The sequence below is a fragment of the Hemiscyllium ocellatum genome, chromosome 16 (assembly GCF_020745735.1).
Source record: "Hemiscyllium ocellatum isolate sHemOce1 chromosome 16, sHemOce1.pat.X.cur, whole genome shotgun sequence".
In the NCBI taxonomy this organism is placed as follows: Eukaryota; Metazoa; Chordata; class Chondrichthyes; order Orectolobiformes; family Hemiscylliidae; genus Hemiscyllium; species Hemiscyllium ocellatum.
In genome coordinates, this window is record NC_083416.1 from 70,297,568 (window position 1) to 70,319,763 (window position 22,196).

A 22,196-nucleotide genomic window follows, 5' to 3' on the forward strand; every position below is an offset into this window, starting at 1 on the left:
AGACGTAAACAGTGGTGTCATGGTAATGAACTGGTAATTCAGAATCTCTGCTTAAATATTCTGGGGTCATGGGTTCGAATCGCACTATGGCAGATGGTGAACTTTGTTCCCGATTTTCACAAAATTCAAACAGCTGACCTAACGGCAATATGTAGCCATTGCTGATTGTTGTTAAAAACCTGCTTGGGTGTTCTGAACTCAAATTTCTGCAATGTTGGACATTATATTTCTCTATTGTCTAAGATCTTGTCAGTAAATAAGTTGTGCTTAGGTACTTTGCACCTATGTCGGTGCAGTAAGTGACGACGTATAAACTTTTCACTAAACTCATTGAGTATATTTGACAATAAAGGCAAGTTCAATTCAATTAAATAGCTTCATTCTTCCATTAATCAACCTTTGCCTGGTCTGGTCTGTATTTCACCCATGACCCACAGCAATTTGCTAAGCCTTATCTGTTCTCTTGGCAATTGGAGATGAACAAGAAATGCCAGTTAGTATAGCCAGTGCTTTCCATGTGCAGTAGACGAAGTTTTAAATAATTGCCAGCAATTATGAAATTGCATATAGTTGGATTCCAGTTAATTTAAGCTTGACTTCTAAAGGTACACTTCTGAGAACCCGTGATGACCAGCTTCCATACCACCTTTCTGTTCCACTTAGGTTCAGTAAAAGATTATTATACGGCTTCTCTGTTTCAGATAACTATGAGCCTGACGGCTATAACCCTGAAGCTCCCAGTATTACTGGCGGTGCCAGGCCTCCATATCGACACTACATCCCACGAATTCAGACTGAGCGCCCAAATCTGATTGGCTTAACGTCCAGCACCATGGATGGCCCGTCTCGAGGTAAAGTATACTGCATTTGTTTATGACATGTAATTATCAGGTGGTCTTCAGTTAGTTTGAGAATTTATTATTTACAAGATACTGTTGCAATGTAGGAGTTGTCACAGGACTGAAAGTTTGACATGTTTGGACATTCTGACAGTGTTGAAGACTTTTTTAACCTAAGTCTTGATTTTGTACAGTGCTCACATTGTGAAAATGATTTGAGAGAAATACTGTTTAAAGCCTTCAGGTCTGATAATGGTGGTGAGGTTAAGATATCTGAATTTTGTTCTTTGCAAAAACATTTCTTGAGCACAACCATTCAGAAGAAGTTTTTCCAAAAATGTTAATTCATGTGCTAAATTGGTTGTAGAGAAACCAAGAAGTTTCTACTCCATGTGAGTTGAACTGTATTGTTAATCTCAATCATTTGAATAGTGTAAAAAACATACTGAAACACTGAATAACTTGAATTTATGATGAGGAAACAATGGTTTGTAAGATGCATCCATATTTTGGGAGTCTGCACCTAAAAGTCTCTGAGCACCAAGATACGACAATCCACAAAACCTTTAATAACAGAAATTATACATTGAGTTACAGAATTAGCCAACTCTCAGAATCCCAAATTTAAATGACAAATTACACCTGATCCCCCTGTCCCTACAATTAATGACATTAAACCTTGAGCTATACTTAATTATTGTTTCTCAATTCAGAAAGTTTAGTTTATAGATAAGTAAACAGTTTGTACTGTATTTTGCAATATACAAAAGCAAGAAGGGCTAACAGCTACTCTTGCAAAATTTTATTATAGTTGAGTTGGCTTGCATTTCAAAGTGATGGTATCGTCTTAATTGGATCATTTTAAATTGCGGAATGAATGCTGTTTCCTATTTTAACTTGATTTGGTAAATGTCTTTAGTTTTAAGTATTTTAGCTTTTCAGTTTAGTGTGAGGCAAGTCTTCTGTTTAATCTGGAGAATTTTAATAGACTTGAACAAGGTGAAATGGATTCCGGTCTTTTTTTACTGTCAAGGAATTTTCCAGTACTTTTCAATCTTTATCATATGATGGTCAGGTTAATTGCAGGTCATTGTATTTTGGATTGGTTTTTAGGGATGTTGTCGACCTTGAATGCCAATTAGCCTGAAATCAGATGCAGTAGAACCCCACGTGATGGAGGCAGATAATATGTCACCAAGTGCATCTGAAGTGTTTTTGTATCTGCACAGCACAATGTCTTTGTTCTGAGATGCTAGCATGACATCATTTTCTATTTTTACCTCCATGAAGCTGCATGCCGAAGATGTCAATTGAGAATTTGTAACTTCATGGTTTTGATCTGATGGGTAGCTTTGACTTTAAAATGTAACCAAATTGAAACTAAATCACATTTCAGAAGGTATTTGGTATGCTGTGTACAACTTGGTTATGTTGTTTGTGTATTTAGATGACTAACAGATGTTGTTCATCTTCTTAACACTTGCAGTGCCTGTGAAGATAAACCAAGCTGAGATAGCTCTAGCTGCTACAACAAGCAACAATGTTTCACGTGTAGTTATTGAACCAGAATCTAGAAAAAGGACTGTTGTAACTGTGGATGGACCACCTTCAAAAAAACCATGGATGGAAAAGTAATGTTGGACTGTTATATCCAAAGTTGTTTTTGTGAACGTTTGTGTTTTTCGGGGGCAGGAGCTACCACTGTGAGGAATGGATGACACATATATTTTGAAGGATAAATACTCTAATACTGGTTTTACATGGACTGGGTAATGAGTATGGAGGCCAGACTTCACACATGGGTCTTGCAATCAGCAGCAAGAAGGATTGTGTTCCACTAGTTTGGTGTGGATTTATTCTCACCCATCCCATAGATTAATTTATTAATATAATGTTTCTGTTGCTTTTAATGTAAACATGATGTGACATATTGCATTAATCTCTCTTCTAATCCCAAGTCAAAGAGCAACTTAGAAAACAAGATATGAATTTGGTTTGAATTTTGAATGCAAGTTTGGTCTTTGATTTGTACGTTCCCTTGGTATGCTGAAATTGAAAGTTTGTTGTGTTGTGTGTTTTTTGAATTGAAATTTATCACCTTTGATGCATAATACGATTCTGCTACTATAGAACTTATGGAATCTTGAGGGGAAGGTTGGGGTGTGGGGTAATTATATATTTTATATGTGCCAGTTTGCTATTTTAGCCATTTTCACATCTCTAAATTGGCATTAATATTTCATATCATCAGGCTGATGGAAGTTGGATATTCAAGTAGCAGTTTAATGAATGCAAAGATTTCACTCTTTTTCTTTTCTCCAAAACTGAAACTTGAAGTAGGATTTAACTTTAACACAAGCAAATTTCTCAAATTTCTCTTTGCTGCAGGCAAATCTTTATCCTAACTATGAGATGCTTGAGTTTTCTTTGTCATTATGTAAATGTTGCACTTTTTCAAAATTCAGCAGGCAAAACTTCAATCATCAAAACAAGCAAGGATTTCAGAAGAAGACTCAACACACCTATGATAACACAAAGCTAGAGGTCCGCAAAATCCCAAGGGAAATGAATACCATTACCCAGCTCAATGAACATTTCAGTAAATTTGGTACTATTGTCAATATTCAGGTAAGGAGATTGAGCCAGAAGAGTTTTAGTTCCTTTGAAAAAACATCTTTTTCCCTGAAGTTTGTAAAGGAGCATTGATATTAGATATTTCTGTTGAACAGTCACCTGCTTTCAGATGAAAATCTATACATCAAAGAAAGAAGTTTCACTGCTGATGATTGAAATGTTAGCTTATTTTTGACTTCCAACTACACCATTGAGGCAAAGTCTATTCCATCTGCAAGATAAAAGCATGTAATACTCTCTTTTATCATGTGTTTTAACTCCTTACTTTCAAAGTTAACTTTGACAGCCAGCCTTTAACTGTTCCTGAGTATTTTTGGCAAATCAAATCATCCAATCCAAATCAATTGAATTGTATCAAGATGACTTTAGGCTGAATTAAAATACAGCAAATTTGTGTCTTAACTGGTACCTGATCAACCCGCAAAAACTATATCTCTCAAATACCACTATGCCCAAGTACTTATGATGTAAATAAAGTATAACAGTAATATGTATACTCCCTGCATTACATTTCTATTAATTATTGTGTTTTTACATGGATTTTAGGCATGTGTTGATGGTTTTACATAGATGCTTGAGGGATGTTGATGTCTCAAAGCTTCAGTTGGCCAGGGCTTGCTATGGTTATGCATTCTTCTTGGATTATCCAAAATATTTGATCAACCAGCATGCTCCTAGTCCCACAAATAGCAGTTAATAAAAAGTTAGCTGTACTGCATCCTGTATGGTGAAAGAAAATGTTTTATTAATATTAAAGGTCTCTATTTAGTCTTTAAACACTTACTAGATACTTTCTTACAAAGTAACTGCAAGAACAAGGAAGGATAATAATGATTAAAAATATTGCCATCAAGTTTAGAATTCACCTTTTCAAAATAAAATGATCCATCTTTTAATCGAATGATTAATTTTTAGAATGTGGTCTTTAGCTACAAGGTTAGGTTGGAGAGGCTTGGATTGTTTTCTTGCAGTGAAGGAGATTGAGGGTAGATGCAGGTAAAGGTATACAAGATTATGACCAGTTTGGAGAACGACGGCAAAGAAACTGTTCCAGTAAATTGGACAAAAGGATGTTTCCCAAAATCTTGTTATTGATCTCAGTCAGTTGGGGGAGAGATGTATCATTCATATTCCTGGCACTAAACTCCTGAAGCAGCTATTCTATTCTGAACTCTACATCAGGAGGCTTCTAGGAGAAAGATTTTTGGGGATTCATTAAGGGTATCCCGAAAGAGGTCAAGCATTTCTGCCTATTCCAGCCTTGTGACCAACCAAAATAGAGTCATAGAGTCCTACAGAGACAGGCCCTCTGACTCAAACTGGTCCATGTCAACCAAAATGTCCATCCACTTTAACCCCATTTCCCTGTCCTTGGCCCCTATCTTTCTACAGAGATGAAAATGAAGAAGGTTCATTTGAAAGGTGCCAAACACGTTGAGAGACTTTGTCAGGGGCATACAGAGGTGGTTGAGGTGTTGGAGAGTTCGTAAACCCCAAAAACTCTACCAGTCTTTCAAGCTGATTTTATCATTCAATGTGAATATGGCTGATGTCCAATTCAGTGTCTTGTTCCAGTTTTCTCATCCCATTTTAATCCCTTTAACAGCAAAAACTATATCTGTCTCATTCTTGAAAACATTCACTGTTATGGCCTCAACTGCTTTCTGTGGCAGAGAATGCAAAAAGCTCACCATTCTGTGGATGAAGAAAGTTCTCCTCATCTGAGTCTTACCTGGCCAATCTAGTATCCTTAAATTGCAATCACTGCTTCTGGACTCCCCAGTCATCAGGAACATTGTTATATGCCCAACCCTTGAATATCTGCATGTGGCCATGACTAATGGTTGACCAATAAAATTATCATCTGCTTCAGAAAATGTAAAGATCTGATGTGGAAATGAGACATTCCCAGTTCTGAGGCACTGCTTAAGAAGAGAGGATGTAGACGTTTGACTTTTGGCAAGAGATTCAAGGGTGATGAAAGGGAGAAATGTCTTTTTTCAACAAGTGCTAATGAGCTGGAACTCTGCCCAAGAGCAGAAAATATAAATGACTTTAAAGGAAGTTGTATGCGCACTTCAAGGGAATAAATCTTCATGGTTTTAGAGATGAAAGGAATTGACTAAACTACTCTACAAAGAGCTGGCATAGACTTGATGAGACAGCTAGATGTGATGAGTGAAGAGAAACTGGATTGGTTAGGTCTCTTCACTAGACTCGAGAAGAATGGATGGACATGTTTGTTATCCCATAGAAACCTATAAAGTTCTAATAGGGCTAGACAGGGTCAATGTAGGAACAGTGTTCCTGAAGACCATTGTTGGTCATGAAGAACAGAGGTGATTAATGCAAGCTTGGTTGCAAACTGGTGAAATTTATTTCTCCATAATCTTAACTCTAAACCTTAGTAACAACTTGTAATCATGTAACAGTCAGCTTTCAAATAGGAAAATTTCAAGTTGCATCCTTACCACATGATATCAAAAAGTTTCAGTTCATGACTCTTAACTAAATTCAATATAATCTGTTTTCTTGATGGTTTTAAAAATCTGTTCAATGATACTGCCATCAAAGTTGAAAGGCAATTCAGGACCATAAATATGATTGCTGAAATATTGATATTGCACCCATATATTTTCTTCTTCAACATGCAGTTTTGTTGTCTTAACATTTTAGAACAATAGCCATTGCACTGTATTAGGGTAGACAAGTTTAATAATTTACCAGGTCATGATTTTTATCGAGGAGTCGAATGACTATAGCTCAGTTGCTCATGCACAAATTGTTTAGAAACATTTCTGCTAACTTTACACCAGGTTTGAATTTTAAAAAAGTGTTTTTAATCAGCCTGTTTGTGTGTTCTAATATACCTTGGGGACAGGTGGGGCTTGAACGTGGACTCTTTGGGCGAGACAAAGGGATGCTATCCCTGCTACAAGATCATTTAGCTGTAATTTTAATGGCACAAGAATCATGCTTGGATCAGCTAAAAGTTGTTCTCAGCCAAAAATAGAAGATTAAGCTATCATCTTTCTCAGATCAATGTACAAGCATTATGTTTTAACATGCAATTTTCTGCCAATATCCTCCCTCCAGGTTGCATTTAGTGGTGATCCTGAAGCAGCTCTTATTCAGTACTCTCAGAATGAGGAAGCAAAACGGGCTATTTCCAGTACTGCAGCAGTACTGAACAACAGGTTTATTAGAGTATACTGGCACAGAGAGAACAATGGAGTTCAGCAGCAATCACATCAGCAAGTACAGGCACAACAGTTAGCGGTGTCACAACATAGCACTGTTCATAAGGTACTGTTTATTTGCTGCAATTCTAAATCTTTATTAATCAAACTGACACATGTTTTATACTTGGCATAAAGATTTTGATTTCATATCTGGAAGCCATATCAACATCATCTTTTTATTGAGTTTAAATGTGAACATGCAACCCATTTGGAAAAATTAATTATACATGTGCGCTCATGTTTTGAGAACTAGTAAATGTTACCAAGTTATTTTATACTAAGTACTAATCCAGTGAGATGTGAACTTACTGAAATGGGCAGTCCAATTTTTTGTAACTTGGACCTCATATCAAAAGTTCAAAACCAATCCTGAAGTTACTTACTTTCCAATAACCATGGTTGTAATTGATTTTGTCCTTTGTATTGATGCACAGTGATTGAAGATCCTGTTTGTTTTGTCTGCTACAGTGTAAAGTAGCAAGATACATTTTAACGCTCTCAATTACCCCATAATGAATTTCAGTTTTGAACGAGTTATTTCAAAAATGGTGTGCTAGTTTGATGTAGTTGGCAAAACGTAAGTGCTTTTCTCCTAAATCGGTTATTGGTATAGGGTATGCTGACTCACTTAAAAAAAACATTGGGAATTCGTATATTTTACGTGATAGGTTGCCAAGTACTGTACTAAAGTATCCTTTTCATCCAGTTACATCTAAATGGAACTTCAGTACAGCAAAGAGTTCAGCAGTTGTAGATATAATCACTGTCAAAAAGGAACTTTCCATATACTCTGCACAGTGTCATGCTCAGCAGCCTGTCATCAATCCTACTTGTTGAGCGCTTCAGAAAACATCCCTGGGATACCTGTTCCAACCAAGCCCACTGCTCCGTGGCCGGACACTTCACTTCAATTCCTCCTCTCCCTCTGCCGAGGAAATGTAGCTCCTGGGCCTCCTCCATCAGTACTCTCTGACCACCCAACGCCTGGACGAAGAACGCCTCATCTTCCGCCTCTGGACCCTCCAACCTAATGGCATCAATATAGATTTCACCAGTTTCCTCATTTCCCCTCCATATTCCTTATTCGAGTTCCAGCCTTCCAGCTCAGCACCGCCCTCGTGACCAATCCTACCTGTCCATATTCCTTCCCACCTATCCGCTCCACCCTCCCCTCCAACCTATCCCCATTACACCCACCTCCATCCGCCTTTTACACTCTCAACTACCTCCCCTCCACCCCCTCCCATTTATCTCTCTCCCCCCTCAGCTCGCAGCCTCATTCCTGATGAATGGCTTTTGCTTGAAACGTCAATTTTCCTGCTCCTCAGATGCTGCTTGACCTGCTGTCCTTTTCCAGCACCACACTCTCGAGCCTATCATCAAGAGTTATTCAAAGCAGACAGCATGTTTGATAGTGGATTTAAAGAGCATCTCTGATTCTGTGTTGTTTGAGGATGGTACAACGAAAGGCTGTCTGCCTCTTAAAGCCACTACCACCAAAAACCATTTCAACACCACCCTTTTTAATAGGATATTGACAGTGTTTCTATCTCCTGTGTTACTTTTCATCTTCTTTAATGTCTGTGATTTCTTTACCTACATTTTTGCTTGTTTTTATATTTTCCATCACTTCTCCTCTTTCTCCCTTCTTTCAGCTGTTTGCCTCGTTTGAACAACCTGCAAAGGTGATTGTTGCTTGATTTCAATTGGACTAGAAGTGTTTTAAAAAGTGGGAAGTTGGAAATCTGATTTCTGCTGAAAGTTAGCAGCTGGTGATTTCACTCTGTGCTTACATGTGTTACAGGAATTCTTTAGGAAGTTTTATTTACCTTCTGTAATCAGTCTAATTATAGTTTACTTTGTGCATGTTTGCTACAACTTGTGCTTATAAAATTGCAAAGGTATTGTTTCTTAGTAATTCCTCTTAAATTTTATTACTACTTAGGATGAGGTTGTATTTTAAACTTTGAACTCAACAGCTAATGTAGACTTCATGGGCCTTAAGGGGCTCTTACTATACCATAATGACTCTAACGTAAAATGATATGAGAGTCAGTTTTCACCCAATTTGAACTGTTTTTGAAATGCTTCAATCACATTCCAAATGTACAAACGTGTGATTATAAGATTTTTAAGATGGATTGTGAGCAAAAAAGCTATGTGTTGAACTTTAACACCTGTTATCACAAATTTATTATCTATGTTTCAGATATTAAACCGAAACCAAAGCCCAGGATCTTTTGTACTAACAAATGCAACAGTAAAGCAACGACTTGGCTCCCTGGTTGGAAATCCGTCTGATGGAACACAAACCTGTTCTAGCCAGCTTGGGGCTGGCGGAGAAGCTTCACAGGTAATGACTGTTTCACATTAATGCTTCTCTTCTAGCATTTATTTAACATCTTCAAAGCAGAAAAAGTAGAGAGCAGCTAGGTTTTATAGGAATTTTAATGAAAAGGACAAAACATTTACACTTGTTGCTTTGTGAACAGGAAGCCAAGTATGAGTCAGGCAGTAGAGTTCATTGGTAAGGGAATGATGCTGGGAAGATTGCAGACAGTGGGTCTCAGCAGCAGGCCAGATGTAGTTGGAAACTCAGCATCATATTCAATCTTCAGCTGAGGTTTCAATTCAGTTCAGCCTAATGGTGTCTACAAGTTAGAACTGGAGCTGAGGTATGGAATTTTTGAAACAAACCAGCAGCAACAGTTTGTGTCCATGATGTTTAATCTAATTGAACCAAATTGAGTTAACTAATGTTAATTCTAGTTGAACTAAGACTGGATATTGAACAGGTACTCTGACAACTGAAGAAGAGTACAACGTGGGTTCATTGGTGGTGGACTGGTAGAGCTTGTTCTCATGAGTGTGCATATGAAAAGTGATCCAGTGTATAAGTATTGTTGCTCACATGCAGCATGTGGATGAAGAAGGGGATGGGGGCTAAGTAGATATCCTTGATGATGTTGACGGGTGTGCTGCATTGGAGCGTCTCATCTTCCGCCTGGGAACCCTCCAACCACAAGGAATGAACTCAGATTTCTCCAGCTTCCTCATTTCCCCTCCCCCCACCTTGTCTCAGTCGGTTCCCTCAACTCAGCACCGCCCTCCTAACCTGCAATCTTCTTCCTGACCTCTCCGCCCCCCGCCCCACTCCGGCCTATCACCCTCACCTTGACCTCCTTCCACCTATCACATCTCCATCGCCCCTCCCCCAAGTCCCTCCTCCCTACCTTTTATCTTAGCCTGCTTGGCACACTCTCCTCAATCCTGATGAAGGGCTTATGCCCGAAACGTCGAATTTCCTATTCCTTAGATGCTGCCTAACCTGCTGTGCTTTAACCAGCAACACATTTTCGGATGTGCTGCATCGGCTGGGATACGATGCATTGGTTGGAGCTGTTTTAGTTGCACTTGGAATGGAAGGAACTAAGAGTGATTCTGCTAAACTGAAGAAGGACAAATGTTAGTCAAAGAGGGCATAAAGGGGTAATGCAACACATCAGACTTGCCAGGATATGAGCAAATCATCTACTGCCATTCTCCTGCTTCTCTCTATATCCCTGCATGTTGTATCTTTTCAAATTATCATGTAGTTCCCTTTTCAGTGCTTCACTTAAGCTTGCCATCACCACACACTCAGGCAGTGTATTCCATGCACTGACCATTTGCTGTTTGAAAAAGTTTTCTCTGCTATCACTTTGCTGCTTTTACTGATAGATTGGACAAAACAGTTTTTTTCTGTTACCTTTGTTTCCCCTAGGGACCTCCTACCTCCACAAGCCTGGTAAAGCCAGGGTATAGTACTGCAGTCACAAAGACAAATCATAAATCTCCTGTTACATCCAGTAAAGCACTTGAAGCAAAAGAAGCGCTCAAGAAAAAACAGGTACTCTCGAAGTTATTACCCGTATTCTTTGTGATCTTTCACACTTCGTTTCATTTATGAACTAAATTTCCTGCACTTTCAAGTGAGTTTTTGAATGCTGGATTTAATTTATCGTTTTAAGCAGATTTATTGAAAGCTCCTAGAACAGCAGAAGAGTGCAGTGGCATAGTGATATGCTACTGGAATAGTTTAAGAACATGTGAAATAGGATCAGGAGTAGGCCATTTAGTCCATCAAGCCTTCTCTACCATTCAATAAGATCATGGCTGATCTCCCCCAAGTCTGAACCCCCATCATGCCAACTCTTCATAGCTTTCAACTCCCCAGTTATTTCAAAAATCTGTATACCTTCTCTTTCCATAATTTCAGTGATAACAACACCCTGGGATAGAGAATTCCAGACATTTACAATGCTCTGGAAGAAATTTCTTTTTATCTCAGTTTAAATGGGTGTCCCTGACTGTGTAACTGTACTGCCAATCTGAGATTCTCATGCTAGTTGTAACAACATCTCAATATGTATCCTATCAAGCCCCCTCAAACAATAAGACATCTCCTATTTTCCTAAACTGTAATGAATAAAGGTCTAATCTGTTCAGCAATTCTTGATTAGTCAACCTCTTCATTCCAGAAATCAGTCTATTGAATCTCTTTCGAACCATCTCAAATGCCAGTAAACCCTTTAAGTTAGAACTGTACATAGTATTCCAGGTACAACCTGAAACATACAACCAGTTGTAAAAAGACTTTACTATTTTAAAATTCTAACCTTGAGCAATAAAGGCCAAAATCCTATTTGTCACCTTACGCTAGTGTTGTCTTTCATGCAGAAGAACACACTGATCCCTGTGTGCTACATTGGCAGTCCAGAGGCCTGGACATGTAAAGATAGTGCACTAAAATGTGAATTTCTATAATTCCTAAACTTACTCATTGTTGTAGCAGTATTTGAATTCAGTTAATTAAATATACCTGGAATAACAATATTGCTATCAAATGATATTGTGAAAAAATGATGGACAAAAAATGCCATCACGTGTACTGAGGGAAGAAAAGGTACAATCCTTCTCCAGTCTGCAAGAAGAATACAATCTGATGAAATATCCAGTATTGACATATGTACCAGACACAACAAATATGCATTCAGTTAACACTGCAAGGATTTACTCAATAAGTCTTGGAACTTGTGCCAAAATTGGGAAAGTCAACAAATCAAACAACAACCTGGCATAATCAGTGACTCATACTTTTCAGTCATCACCCAACCAAGATTTGTTTATCATTACAGCCAATGGGGTTGAATTACTTGAGTTATCTGATTTCTTACCTTCTGTACTTGCCCATTAGTTGGTTTGAGGCAATGTTTCTGTTAAATCGTAGGATTTGAGAGACCATTGCAAAGAGATCAACATTGGGTGGTGGAGTGGGTAGAGAGGGATCTAAACTTTAGGGGAGCTTTCCACTCAACCTACAAAGTTTCTTAAGGAGAAATTTTCCTCATATACAAAAAGCCTGCAAATGAAATTTGCAAGGCCGGGCACTTGCTGGGCCTGCCCTATCATTGGTTAAATCCTGACAGCAGTGAATGGGGCCCTTAATCGCCATCATGAGGGCATCAATTGGTTCACTGGCATCCAAGACCATCCCTGCCAATGGTTTAATTGTGCTGGGACCGGAGTGGCAGACAGGCACCAAATAACATTTGATTGGGCATCAAGGAGCCTAAGCAAAATTGAAATGATTGGAAATCCAGGGGAAATCTTTTCAGTGCCTAAGACAAAAGAAGATGATTGTCATTGTTTGAAGTCAGTCAGGACTCAACTCCAAAAGTTACTCAGGGCCTTGTCTGGGCTTAATCCATCAAGTTCCCTCTTTCATCAAGTCAAGGGTATGGAGATGGTGAGAGATTCTGACCTTCCCTTCGCATTCAAAGATATTTGCATTCTTCAGTTTGCCATTATTGGCTTTTTGTTAGGTTGGTGGGGTTGTGTGTGTTGGGGGGGTGGTGGGGTGCAGCAGCGGAGGGGTGTTGAGTTGTTTGTGGTTGAAATGGCTGTTTTTAGTGTGAACAGCATGCTTCCTAACTACCCAAAGCTTATCTTCTATCCCAAGACTTTTTATAAGTATGTTAAGAGTAAGAGGATTACCAGGGAAAGAGTGGGACCTATTAGAGGTCAAAGGGGCAACCTGCACTTGGAGCCTGAGGATGTGGGTGATGTCTTGAATGAGCACTTCTCCTCTGTATCCACAGAGGAGAGGGAGACATTGTAGTTGGAATGGTAAGGTTTTAGAACATTTTAATATTTAATAAGGAGGAGATGTTAGTTGTTTTAGCTAGCTTAAAGGTGCATAAACCCTCAGGGCCTGATGAAATATGTCCCAGGATGCTTTGGGAGTCAAGGGAGGAGATTGTTGGGTATTTAATACCCGATGTCGATATTTAATACTTCACTGGCCACAGGTAAAGTGCCAGATGATTAGAAGATAACAAATGTGGTTCCTTCGTTCAAAACGGACAGCAGGCGTAGGCCACGTAATTACAGACCAGTTCATCTGATATCAGTAATCGGGAAATAATTCCAAAAAATTCTGAGGGACTGGATTAAACAATACTTGGAAAGGCAGTGATTGATCAGGAGTGGTCATCACAGATTTGTTAAAGGGAGATCCTGTTTGATGAATTTGATAGGTTTTTTGAAAGGGGGACTAGATAGACTGATGAAGATGGTGCTGCTGATATGGTTAATGTGAACTTCAGTCAGGCTTGTGAAAAGGTTTCACTTGGAAGTCTGATTGCAAAGATAAGAGCCATGGGACAAGGCAAGTTGGTAAACTGACTCCAAAATTGGCTTGCAAACAGGAGACAAAGGGTGATGGTAGAGAGATGTTTTTGTGATTTGAAAACCTGTGACCAGCGGTGTACCACAGGGATTGGTGCAAATCCTTGTTGTTGTTATGTATGTTAATGGCTTGGATGTAAGTTTAGAAGGTATAATTAGAAGCTTTGCAGATGGCGCAAAAATTGATGGTGTTACTGATAGTGTGGGGGATGGTCTCCGGCGACAGTCTGATATTGATCAGCTGGTAAATTAAGCAGAGCAATTTCAGATGGAATTCACTCTTGATAAGTATGAGGTCATGCATTTTTGGAGGCCAGTAAGGGGAGGATGTACACAATGAATAGTAGGTCCCTAGGGAGTACTAAGGAAGAAAGGGACCTTTGGTGTACGAGTCCATACTTCCCTGAAGGTGTCAGCACGGGTAGACAGGGTAATGAATTAAGCATACTGGATGCTTACCTTCATTTATGGTTGATCCATTTCACCCTGGTTCAGTGGTCCCCAGCGTCACAGATGTCAGTCTTCAGCAATTTTAATTCACTCCCATGTGATATCAAGAAAACTAGAGGTACCCCCTTGATAGTGCAAAGGCTATGGGCTGGACAATACTGTGGCAAAAAGACTGAAGAACACTGAAGATTCCAGAGCTTGCTGTTCCCCTTGCCAAGATCTTCCAGTACGTTGTCAGGTAGATACCAGTGCTGTAATGTGGAAAGTTGTCCTGTACACAAAAAGCAGAACAAATCCAACCCAGCCAATGACCGCCTCATCAGTCAACTGTCATATCATCAACGAAGTATTGGAAGATGTTAGCAACATTGCTATCAAGCAGCATCTGCTCAACAATCATATGCTCACTGACACCCAGGGCCACACACCTGCTGACCTCAATACAGTCTTGGTTCAAACATGGATCAGAGAGCTGAATTCCCTAGATGAGGTGAGAATGACAGCCCTTAACATGAAAGGCACATTCTGCCGAGTGTGGGCCATTAAGTGGGAAATAGAGAATGTAATATTAAAATTAATTATTCAGTCAAGATGGTAAAAAATTGTGCTCATAGTTTAATTGAGTGATACTGGAACTGCGGAATTAGATTCTGTCTTTCTTGTTGAGGAAAAAATAATTATTAAAGCTGTACCTCATCGGTGACATATATGATCTTTACTTGAGAGTTTTTGGATTATTTCATTGAGAATCTATCCTAATTTTGAACAATTACCTTCATAAAAAGTGGAAAGTTTACATCTTGAGTACTGTTTTCACAAACGAAATGAAAATTTATCACTGCGCACAAGTCAAACTTTGAATTGAAGTGATGATCATTCATTTGATTTTGTTTTTCAATTTTAGGAAGCTTTAAAGTTACAGCAAGATATGCGGAAAAAGAAACAAGAGATGTTAGAAAAACAAATTGAGTGCCAGAAGGTAAGAACATCTAGACTAATTTTGATGAAATTCTGTCAATCCTCACTTTTTGCTGTGCATTCAAGAATATTTGCTTGCCAGATTTACCAAGTAAATACTTTGATATTAAATGGTTGCCTAACTATTCACTGGGGAAATAAATACTTAAAAGGAATATTAGAATATAATAAAATGAAAGGCAGCATAAAACATTAAAGAATTGTGAAGAGCCTGATATAGATATTCACAACAGCACTTTTCAACAGGAGCGCGTATTTATATTGTGCCTTTGAGGTAAGAAAACAGTTTGGGGTGCTTCACACGATACCAAACCTCAAGAAAAGATATTTGGTAGATGACCAAAAATAGGTTTTAAGAATTTCTCAAAAGAAATAAGAGGTTTGGAGAGGGCATTGCAGAGCTTCAGACCTTGGTAGTCGAAGGCATGATGGGGCATTTAAAATTGGGAATGAAGTCAGAATTAGAGGAGTGTTGATATCTTGGAGGTTGTGAGGCGTGTGTGATTGCAGAGTTCGGGAAGGGTAAGGTCAATTAAGAACTTAAACATGTGGATGAGAATTTTAAAATTGAAGCAGTGTAGGTCATTGAGCAGTGGGAGGGTATAAATTGGATATGCTGCACGTTAGGGTATGGACAGCAGAGTTTGGGAATATCTCCAGTTTAGAGTATAAAATGTGGAAGATTAATCAGCAGTGCTTCAGAATAAATCTGTAAACATATGAAGGTTTCAGCAACAGATGAGCTCTCAAAGGTAAAGACCATAGTTATAACTGGCCATAGATGTACTGTTTCATTAGACTGAGAACTAGTGGTCGTTTGATCTGAGAGTCACCACAACAAAGGAAGAGGTTGAGAGAGAGTTCTTCATGATAACCTCAGCCAGTGTGGGAATTGAACCTATTCTTTTGGCATCGTGCTACATCGAAAATCAGCTGTCCAGCTAACTGACCCCGGTAAATGAATTAATAGGGGTAAAGTCAAGTGTTACTTTGTGGAAGTAGGTGGTCTCGGTGACTATGTGAATGTGTGGTCAAAATTTTGTCCTGCGTTTAGAGAGGACTTAGGTTGCAAATATTATCATACAGTCCTGCAGTTGACCAGAAGAGTTGCCTAAGGAGTGATGTTTGCAGGGAAACCAAAAGAAATGGTGTGACTGTTTTGAAATTTAATTGGGAGAAATTTCTACTCTTCCGATAATTGGATGTTGTATATGCAGTCTGACAAAAATCTTGCCAGAAACATTGCAGGTCATTGAGCACAGTGGGACGTAGTAAGTTGGATATGGTGCATGTTAGGATATGGACAGTAGAGTTTGGGATTATCTCAAGTTTAACTACAGTTTCTATTTTTGTTTCAAATCTAAGATCTGCATTTTTTTGCTTTATTTCAGAGTTGCGAGGGTTGGTGAAACCAACAATCCTTAACTTGAGGAGTAGGAGGTAACAGAAATAGCCAGGGGGAGGGTTGGAATAAGATGAAGTCTGCAAGAACAAAGCATGCAGAGTGGTAGGGAAGGATGATGGATAATGTACTAAGATCATGGTCACAAAGGATGTAAATAGGAGGGTTGAAACCTCAATCTAGGATATTCAAGCATGTGGAGTGTTGCCCTTTTGAACTGGTTAATGTATAATGGTGCACATTTTCCACCCATAGACTGTATCCAGTTTAGACTAATCAGTATATCTGAGATTAAAATACTTCTCTTTTTTTAACCGAATTCAGGTATTAATTTGCAAACTGGAAAAAAATAAAAGTATGAAAGCAGATGAAAGAGCTAAAATAATGAAAACCATTAAAGACTTGACGGAAAGAATATCTCAATTACGTGATGAACTGAAAGCAACATCAGCATCAACGTCATCGGCTCCATCACAACTGAAATCCAAATCTGATGTTAGTCCTTTTTAAAATGTATAATTAACTATTGTCTCACTAAATCAACAATGAAGAAATATGTTATTTACTTACTCAAAGGGTTATAGTAATGGAATAAGCTTTTTCAAAGAATGTCATTTAATCAGGCATGTGAACAAGGAACAAGAGTCAATCCATCGGCCCTTCAAACCTGTTCTGCCATTCAATAAAAGCAAGGATGACCTGGTTTTAACCTCAATCTACATAGAGTCATAGAAATATACAGCACAGAAACAGGCCCTTCGGACCAACTCATCCATGCCAACCAGTTATCCCAACCCAATCTAGTCCCACCTGCCAGCACCCGGCCCATATCCCTCCAAACCCTCCTTATTCATATACTCATTCAAACGTCTTTTCGATGTTGCAATTGTACCAGCCTCCACCACTTCCTCTGACAGCATACACGCACCTCCTTCTGTGTGAAAAAGTTGCCCCTTAGGTCCCTTTTATATCTTTCCCCTCTCACCCTAAACTTATGCCTTCTAGTTCTGGACTCCCCTACCCCAGGGAAAAGACTTTGTTTATTTATTCTATCCATGCCCCTCATAATTTGCCTGCATATCTCCAATAATTATTTAGTCCCCTTGGTAATCAAGAATCTGTCTACATCTACCATAAAAATGTTTAAGGATTCTGCATCTGTTGTATTTTGAAGAAAGGAATTCCAGAAACACTTGTGCTTTGAAGGAAAAATATTTTCCTCATCCCTGTCTTAAATGGGGGACCTTTATTTTTAAACTGTAAACCCTAGATCCAGATTCTCCCACAAGAGGAAACATCCTTTCCATATCTACCTGACCAAGACCCTTTTGTATGTTTCAATCAAGTCACCTTGGACTCTCCTAATGAGAAGAGAATACAGGCTTAGACTGTTGAACCTTTCTTTGTGAGGCAATCTGCCCATGCCAGGTAGACTGGGAAATGCAAATAAATCTGTTCTGGTTTATAAATAAGATTGAATAATATGGTGATCAAGCGGTTAAATCAATCTTTTTTAAGAAATAATTATTTGAACTGAACTGTTTTGCTCTCGTCTTAGAGACTTTGTTTTTGTACCAGACTGTGTATGGTTACCTTGGGGAATAAGTGCATGAAGGAACAGGACAAATGAATTGATTTGCATTGCTAACAGAGTTACCGGATTTGTTTATTTTTTTGATTTAATGCTTTCTAAGAATGATTCTTTTCTTCTGACTACTGTCCTTTTCAGCTCTGGACTGTGCTAAAGTCCACACAGGTTCTTCTGCATCAATTTCAAAAATACCAAGTCTAAGTATTGTTCTTTTGCCTCTGAGGTCTTTTCTCAAACCTGTTGAAGTGTGGTTACTTCATGAGCAATTGAAGCTGAGTTTTCTAGTTTCCTGAAACTGTAGCAAAATGAGTAAATTGAAATGATTCCTGTATTATACTTAGACGGTATTTGAATACAGATCTCTCAGTGGAATTTGAACAAAGGTAGTCAGCGTAGAAGTCAGCTTTAAGATTAACTAATGAGAGTCACTGTGGAACCTGAGCAACCCATGCTTGAGTGTGCAATTCTGAGACCCCCCAAATGAGGCACAGTTAGTAATAAATATGCATAAACATTTTACACACCCTTGCAATTTCTGTGATGAGTAATGGGTGCCAATCATTAATCTTTTGGTAACAGTTGTTGTCATGCATCATGGCAAGTTTGACCCCTGTGCACTTTGCAATAAGAACGTTAAAGAAATTTAACCAAAGAGTAGTTGAAAAGATGCTGGAATTAGCACAAAGCATAGCACAACTGTGACAGAATGAATAACTTGAGTTTGTTTGATTCCTTTGAGAATATCTGTGTGGTTTATAGCCTTGGAGCTACTTTTGGAATGTAATTGCTATTGTAGGTAACAGAATCCAATATGCACGCAACAAGGACTGATGAGCAACATTGAGATAATGATCAGCTAACTGAAGATCAAGGGATAAACATTGGTCAGGATACAGGGAGAACATACCTGTACTGCTCCAAATAGTGTCATCGAATTTGTTACGTCTGCACATGCAAACTGACAGACCTTTGGTTTAATATCTCGTCCAAGAGACAGCATCTCTGACAACACAATGCTCCCTCAATGTTGCAAAGCCCGAATTGTGCTGAAGTCTCCACGGGGAGATTTAGAACCCACAATCTTCTCATTGATATTTACATAATCCTTTTCAATACATCACAAAACCAATTAGATAGTTTTTTAAAATGGATCCTGCAGTATGGTGTAGAAAAATGTGGCAATTAATTTTCCACACAACAATATCCCACAGTTAATCATAGGATAAAAGGATATTTGGTTTTGAGGATATTTGGATTAAGGAATACATTAATGTAAAGATAGTATTTTAATACAAGATATACAATTTTTTAAAAAATTTGGTAATGAGGTGGTGTAGTGGTCTTGATTCTGGACTAGTAACTGGGGACACAGGCTCACATGTTGGTGGAATTTAAATTTAGTAATAAATCTGCAATGAAACAGCCATCGACTTCTGCAATACCCACTTGGTTCACTAACGTCTTTGTGGAAAGAACGTCTGTCATCCTTGCCTAGTCTGGCTGACGTGGTTTTCCAGATCCAGAATAATATATTTGATTCTGAACTAACCTCTAAAATGGTCCAGCAGGTTACACAATTCCAAGGCAGGTAAGGATAGAAAGCAAATGCTGGTCTTGCCAATGATACTAGGAGAAAGTGAGGACTGCAGATGTTGGAGATCAGAGCTGGAAATGTGTTGTTGGAAAAGCACAACAGGTCAGGCAGCATCCAAGGAGCAGGAGAATCGACATTTCGGGCATGAGCCCTTCAGGAATATTCTGAAGAATGCTTGTGCCCTGAAGAAGGGCTCATGCCCGAAATGTCAATTCTCCTGCTCCTTGGATGCTGCTTGCCAATGATACCCACATTTATGAGGTAATGTGTTTCAAATGTTTTATTTTCTATTTTAATTGTTCAGGCACAGAAGGAATTACTGGATGCAGAGCTGGATTTCCACAAGAAGCTTAATTCAGGGGAGGACACAACAGACTTGCGAAAAAAGCTGAATCAGCTCCAAGTGGAGGTAATAGTTGCTTACTTGATGTCTGAGTCTTCCAGGTTCCTAAAGTGTAGTTCTGTGAGACGAGCAGTGGGTTAAAAGTTTGTCTTTCGTAGTGATTCTGGAGCAGGCAGTTTGGATGGGACTGTCCTATGATTAACTGAGGCCCATTGATATGTGTGCACACACAATTTAATTTTTTCCTTTGCTGCAAGGGATGTGGCCTAATTACTGTCTTGAATAAATCCTGCAATAAATAGCTTTTTAAAAAAGAAAATTGACCCACTACCATCCTCTTACAATTCCACCTCCTTGCAACTCTCTGCTCCTATATCTATCACTTTCCAAAACCCACAATGCATTTCATTGTACCTCGTTGAAGAAAGACATCAGAAATGATAATAAATCGCAATGTTTTAGTTGATAAGAATCAACTTTTGCTGCTGATGAAACGGTTTTATATAAATTGAATGTGAATTTATATGTGAAAAAGTATTGTATAGATTCATAGACTTTTACAGCATGGAAATGAATGCTTTGGCCCTGAGACTATGCCCTCTGGTCTCAGACTCTCCCATGAGGGGAAGTATCCTCTCAGCATTTGTCTTGTCAAACCCTTTAAGATTCTTGTGTTTCAGTGAGATCACCTCTCCAGTAAGCAAAGTCCCAACCTGTTTAGCTTTTCCTCAAAAGACAATCCTTCCAGATTAGGAACATCCTGGTGCACTTACTCTGAACAGTCTGCAGTGAAATAATCTTTCCCTAAATAAGAGGACCAAATTGTTCACAGTAGTAAAAGAGTATCTTGTAGAGTTGGAGTAGGAGTTCCCTACCCTAATACTCTGATGCCCTTGAAATAAAGGTGAAAGTTCCATTCGGCTTCCTGATTATCTGCTGTACCTGTGTGCTAGCTTTTGTTTTTGCACAAGTATGCCTAAATCCCTTTGTGTTACAGTTTTTCTCCATTTAATGAGTTAGTGTTGTGAAAAGAGGAGAAGAAAGTAGAGTTGAGGCTGTGATGAAATCAGTCATGGTCCTATTAAATGGCACAGCAGATTCAAGGGGTAAAATTGCCTATTTCCACTTTTAGCTCTTTTAATGTTACTTACCACTTGTTAGTCACACCTGGATATTGTCCAGGTTTTGTTGTATTTCCACATGACCTACTAAAGTATCTGAAGAGTCACAATGGTGTTGAACAACTATCAGCAAACATCCCTACTTCTGACTTTATGATGCTGGGAAATTATGGATAAAATAGCAGAAGTTGGTTGGGACTTAGACACTACCCTGACCAACCCTTTTAGCGATATCCTGGTGTTGAAAAGACTGACTTTGAACAACCGTGACGATCTTCCTTTTAAGCTAGATATGGCTGCATGTAGGGGAGAATCTCACCCGATTTTCATTGACTTTATTGTTGTGAAGGCTTTTTGATGCCATAAGTATACAGCGTACTTTCTTAAAGATCTGATTTACCTTTTCTGCTGCACTAAGAATTATGTAACTTCTAAGCCTTGTTTCCTTTTGATTTCTTGTCTGTTCAGTATGTCTACTGGATCAATGTTCATTTTAATTTCTGCTTTTAGTTATGCAGTGAGCACTAATTTTGGTTCCTCTTTCTGTTTGCCTTGTGGAAATCTGTATAGTTTGCATACGAAGTAGTTCCTCTGAAGGATGTCATTTTTTTTCCCCTGCCAATCTTTGATTTCCATCTACATCTCCAAATTCCTTTTTTATTCACTTAAACAATCCTCAAATTGTTTTATGCTTCTTCTTGAATTGCTTTTGCTCTCTGCAAGTATGAACTCATGCAGAATTCTGTTGCTGTTTCCCAATTCTCAAAAATCTTGCTTGACCATTATCTCCTGTACTCCTTGATCTTCATAGCTTCCAGTCTCGCAAAGCCTGAACTTCTTCAAAATTGTCTCCCTTGTGTTCAAATCCCTCTATGGTGTTGCATTCCCTAATCTCTAATTTTTAGTTGTCTGTTGAGACCTTCTTCCAATTCTGGTGCTTCCTGGCTTGCTTCTCCAGTGGTTGGCAGCTGTCTTATATTGGAATTTCTTCTCTTAAATCTTTATGAATAACTTTCTTTTGAGATGATGTGCTAAATCTTTCTGGCAAATTCTGTTTTAAGAAAGTACTGCGTATTGTCTTGTGATTCGTGCTATTTTAAAGCTACTAAATGCAGGCTATTAACCTTAATCTGATTTGCCCTTTTCAGGCCATAAGGGTTTGGGGGCAATACTCTCTCCTAACTTCAGTTCTGGTCGAAGCATTACAGAAATTGCTCCTGCTATAACGAATTGTCTAGATTGCATAACTTCTAGGTTATATTAATTACCATTA

At 38.7% G+C, this 22,196-nt stretch overlaps 1 protein-coding gene across 3 annotated transcripts in view; it reads left to right on the top strand.

Annotated features, from left to right (window-relative positions):
* Positions 1-22,196, top strand: part of rbm27 (RNA binding motif protein 27) — a 152,205-nt gene that overhangs the window by 59,984 nt on the left and 70,025 nt on the right. For all 3 annotated transcript variants that reach the window (XR_009645550.1, XM_060837360.1, XM_060837361.1), the window contains exons 9-17: positions 702-851; positions 2,326-2,470; positions 3,305-3,467; positions 6,570-6,779; positions 8,925-9,068; positions 10,479-10,604; positions 14,799-14,873; positions 16,599-16,769; positions 19,764-19,868. Coding sequence is in view for 2 of the 3 variants with exons in the window: in XM_060837360.1 (XP_060693343.1) it covers positions 702-851; positions 2,326-2,470; positions 3,305-3,467; positions 6,570-6,779; positions 8,925-9,068; positions 10,479-10,604; positions 14,799-14,873; positions 16,599-16,769; positions 19,764-19,868 (1,289 nt within the window). In the remaining variant the exon portion in view is untranslated. The remainder of the gene's footprint in view (positions 1-701; positions 852-2,325; positions 2,471-3,304; positions 3,468-6,569; positions 6,780-8,924; positions 9,069-10,478; positions 10,605-14,798; positions 14,874-16,598; positions 16,770-19,763; positions 19,869-22,196) is intronic.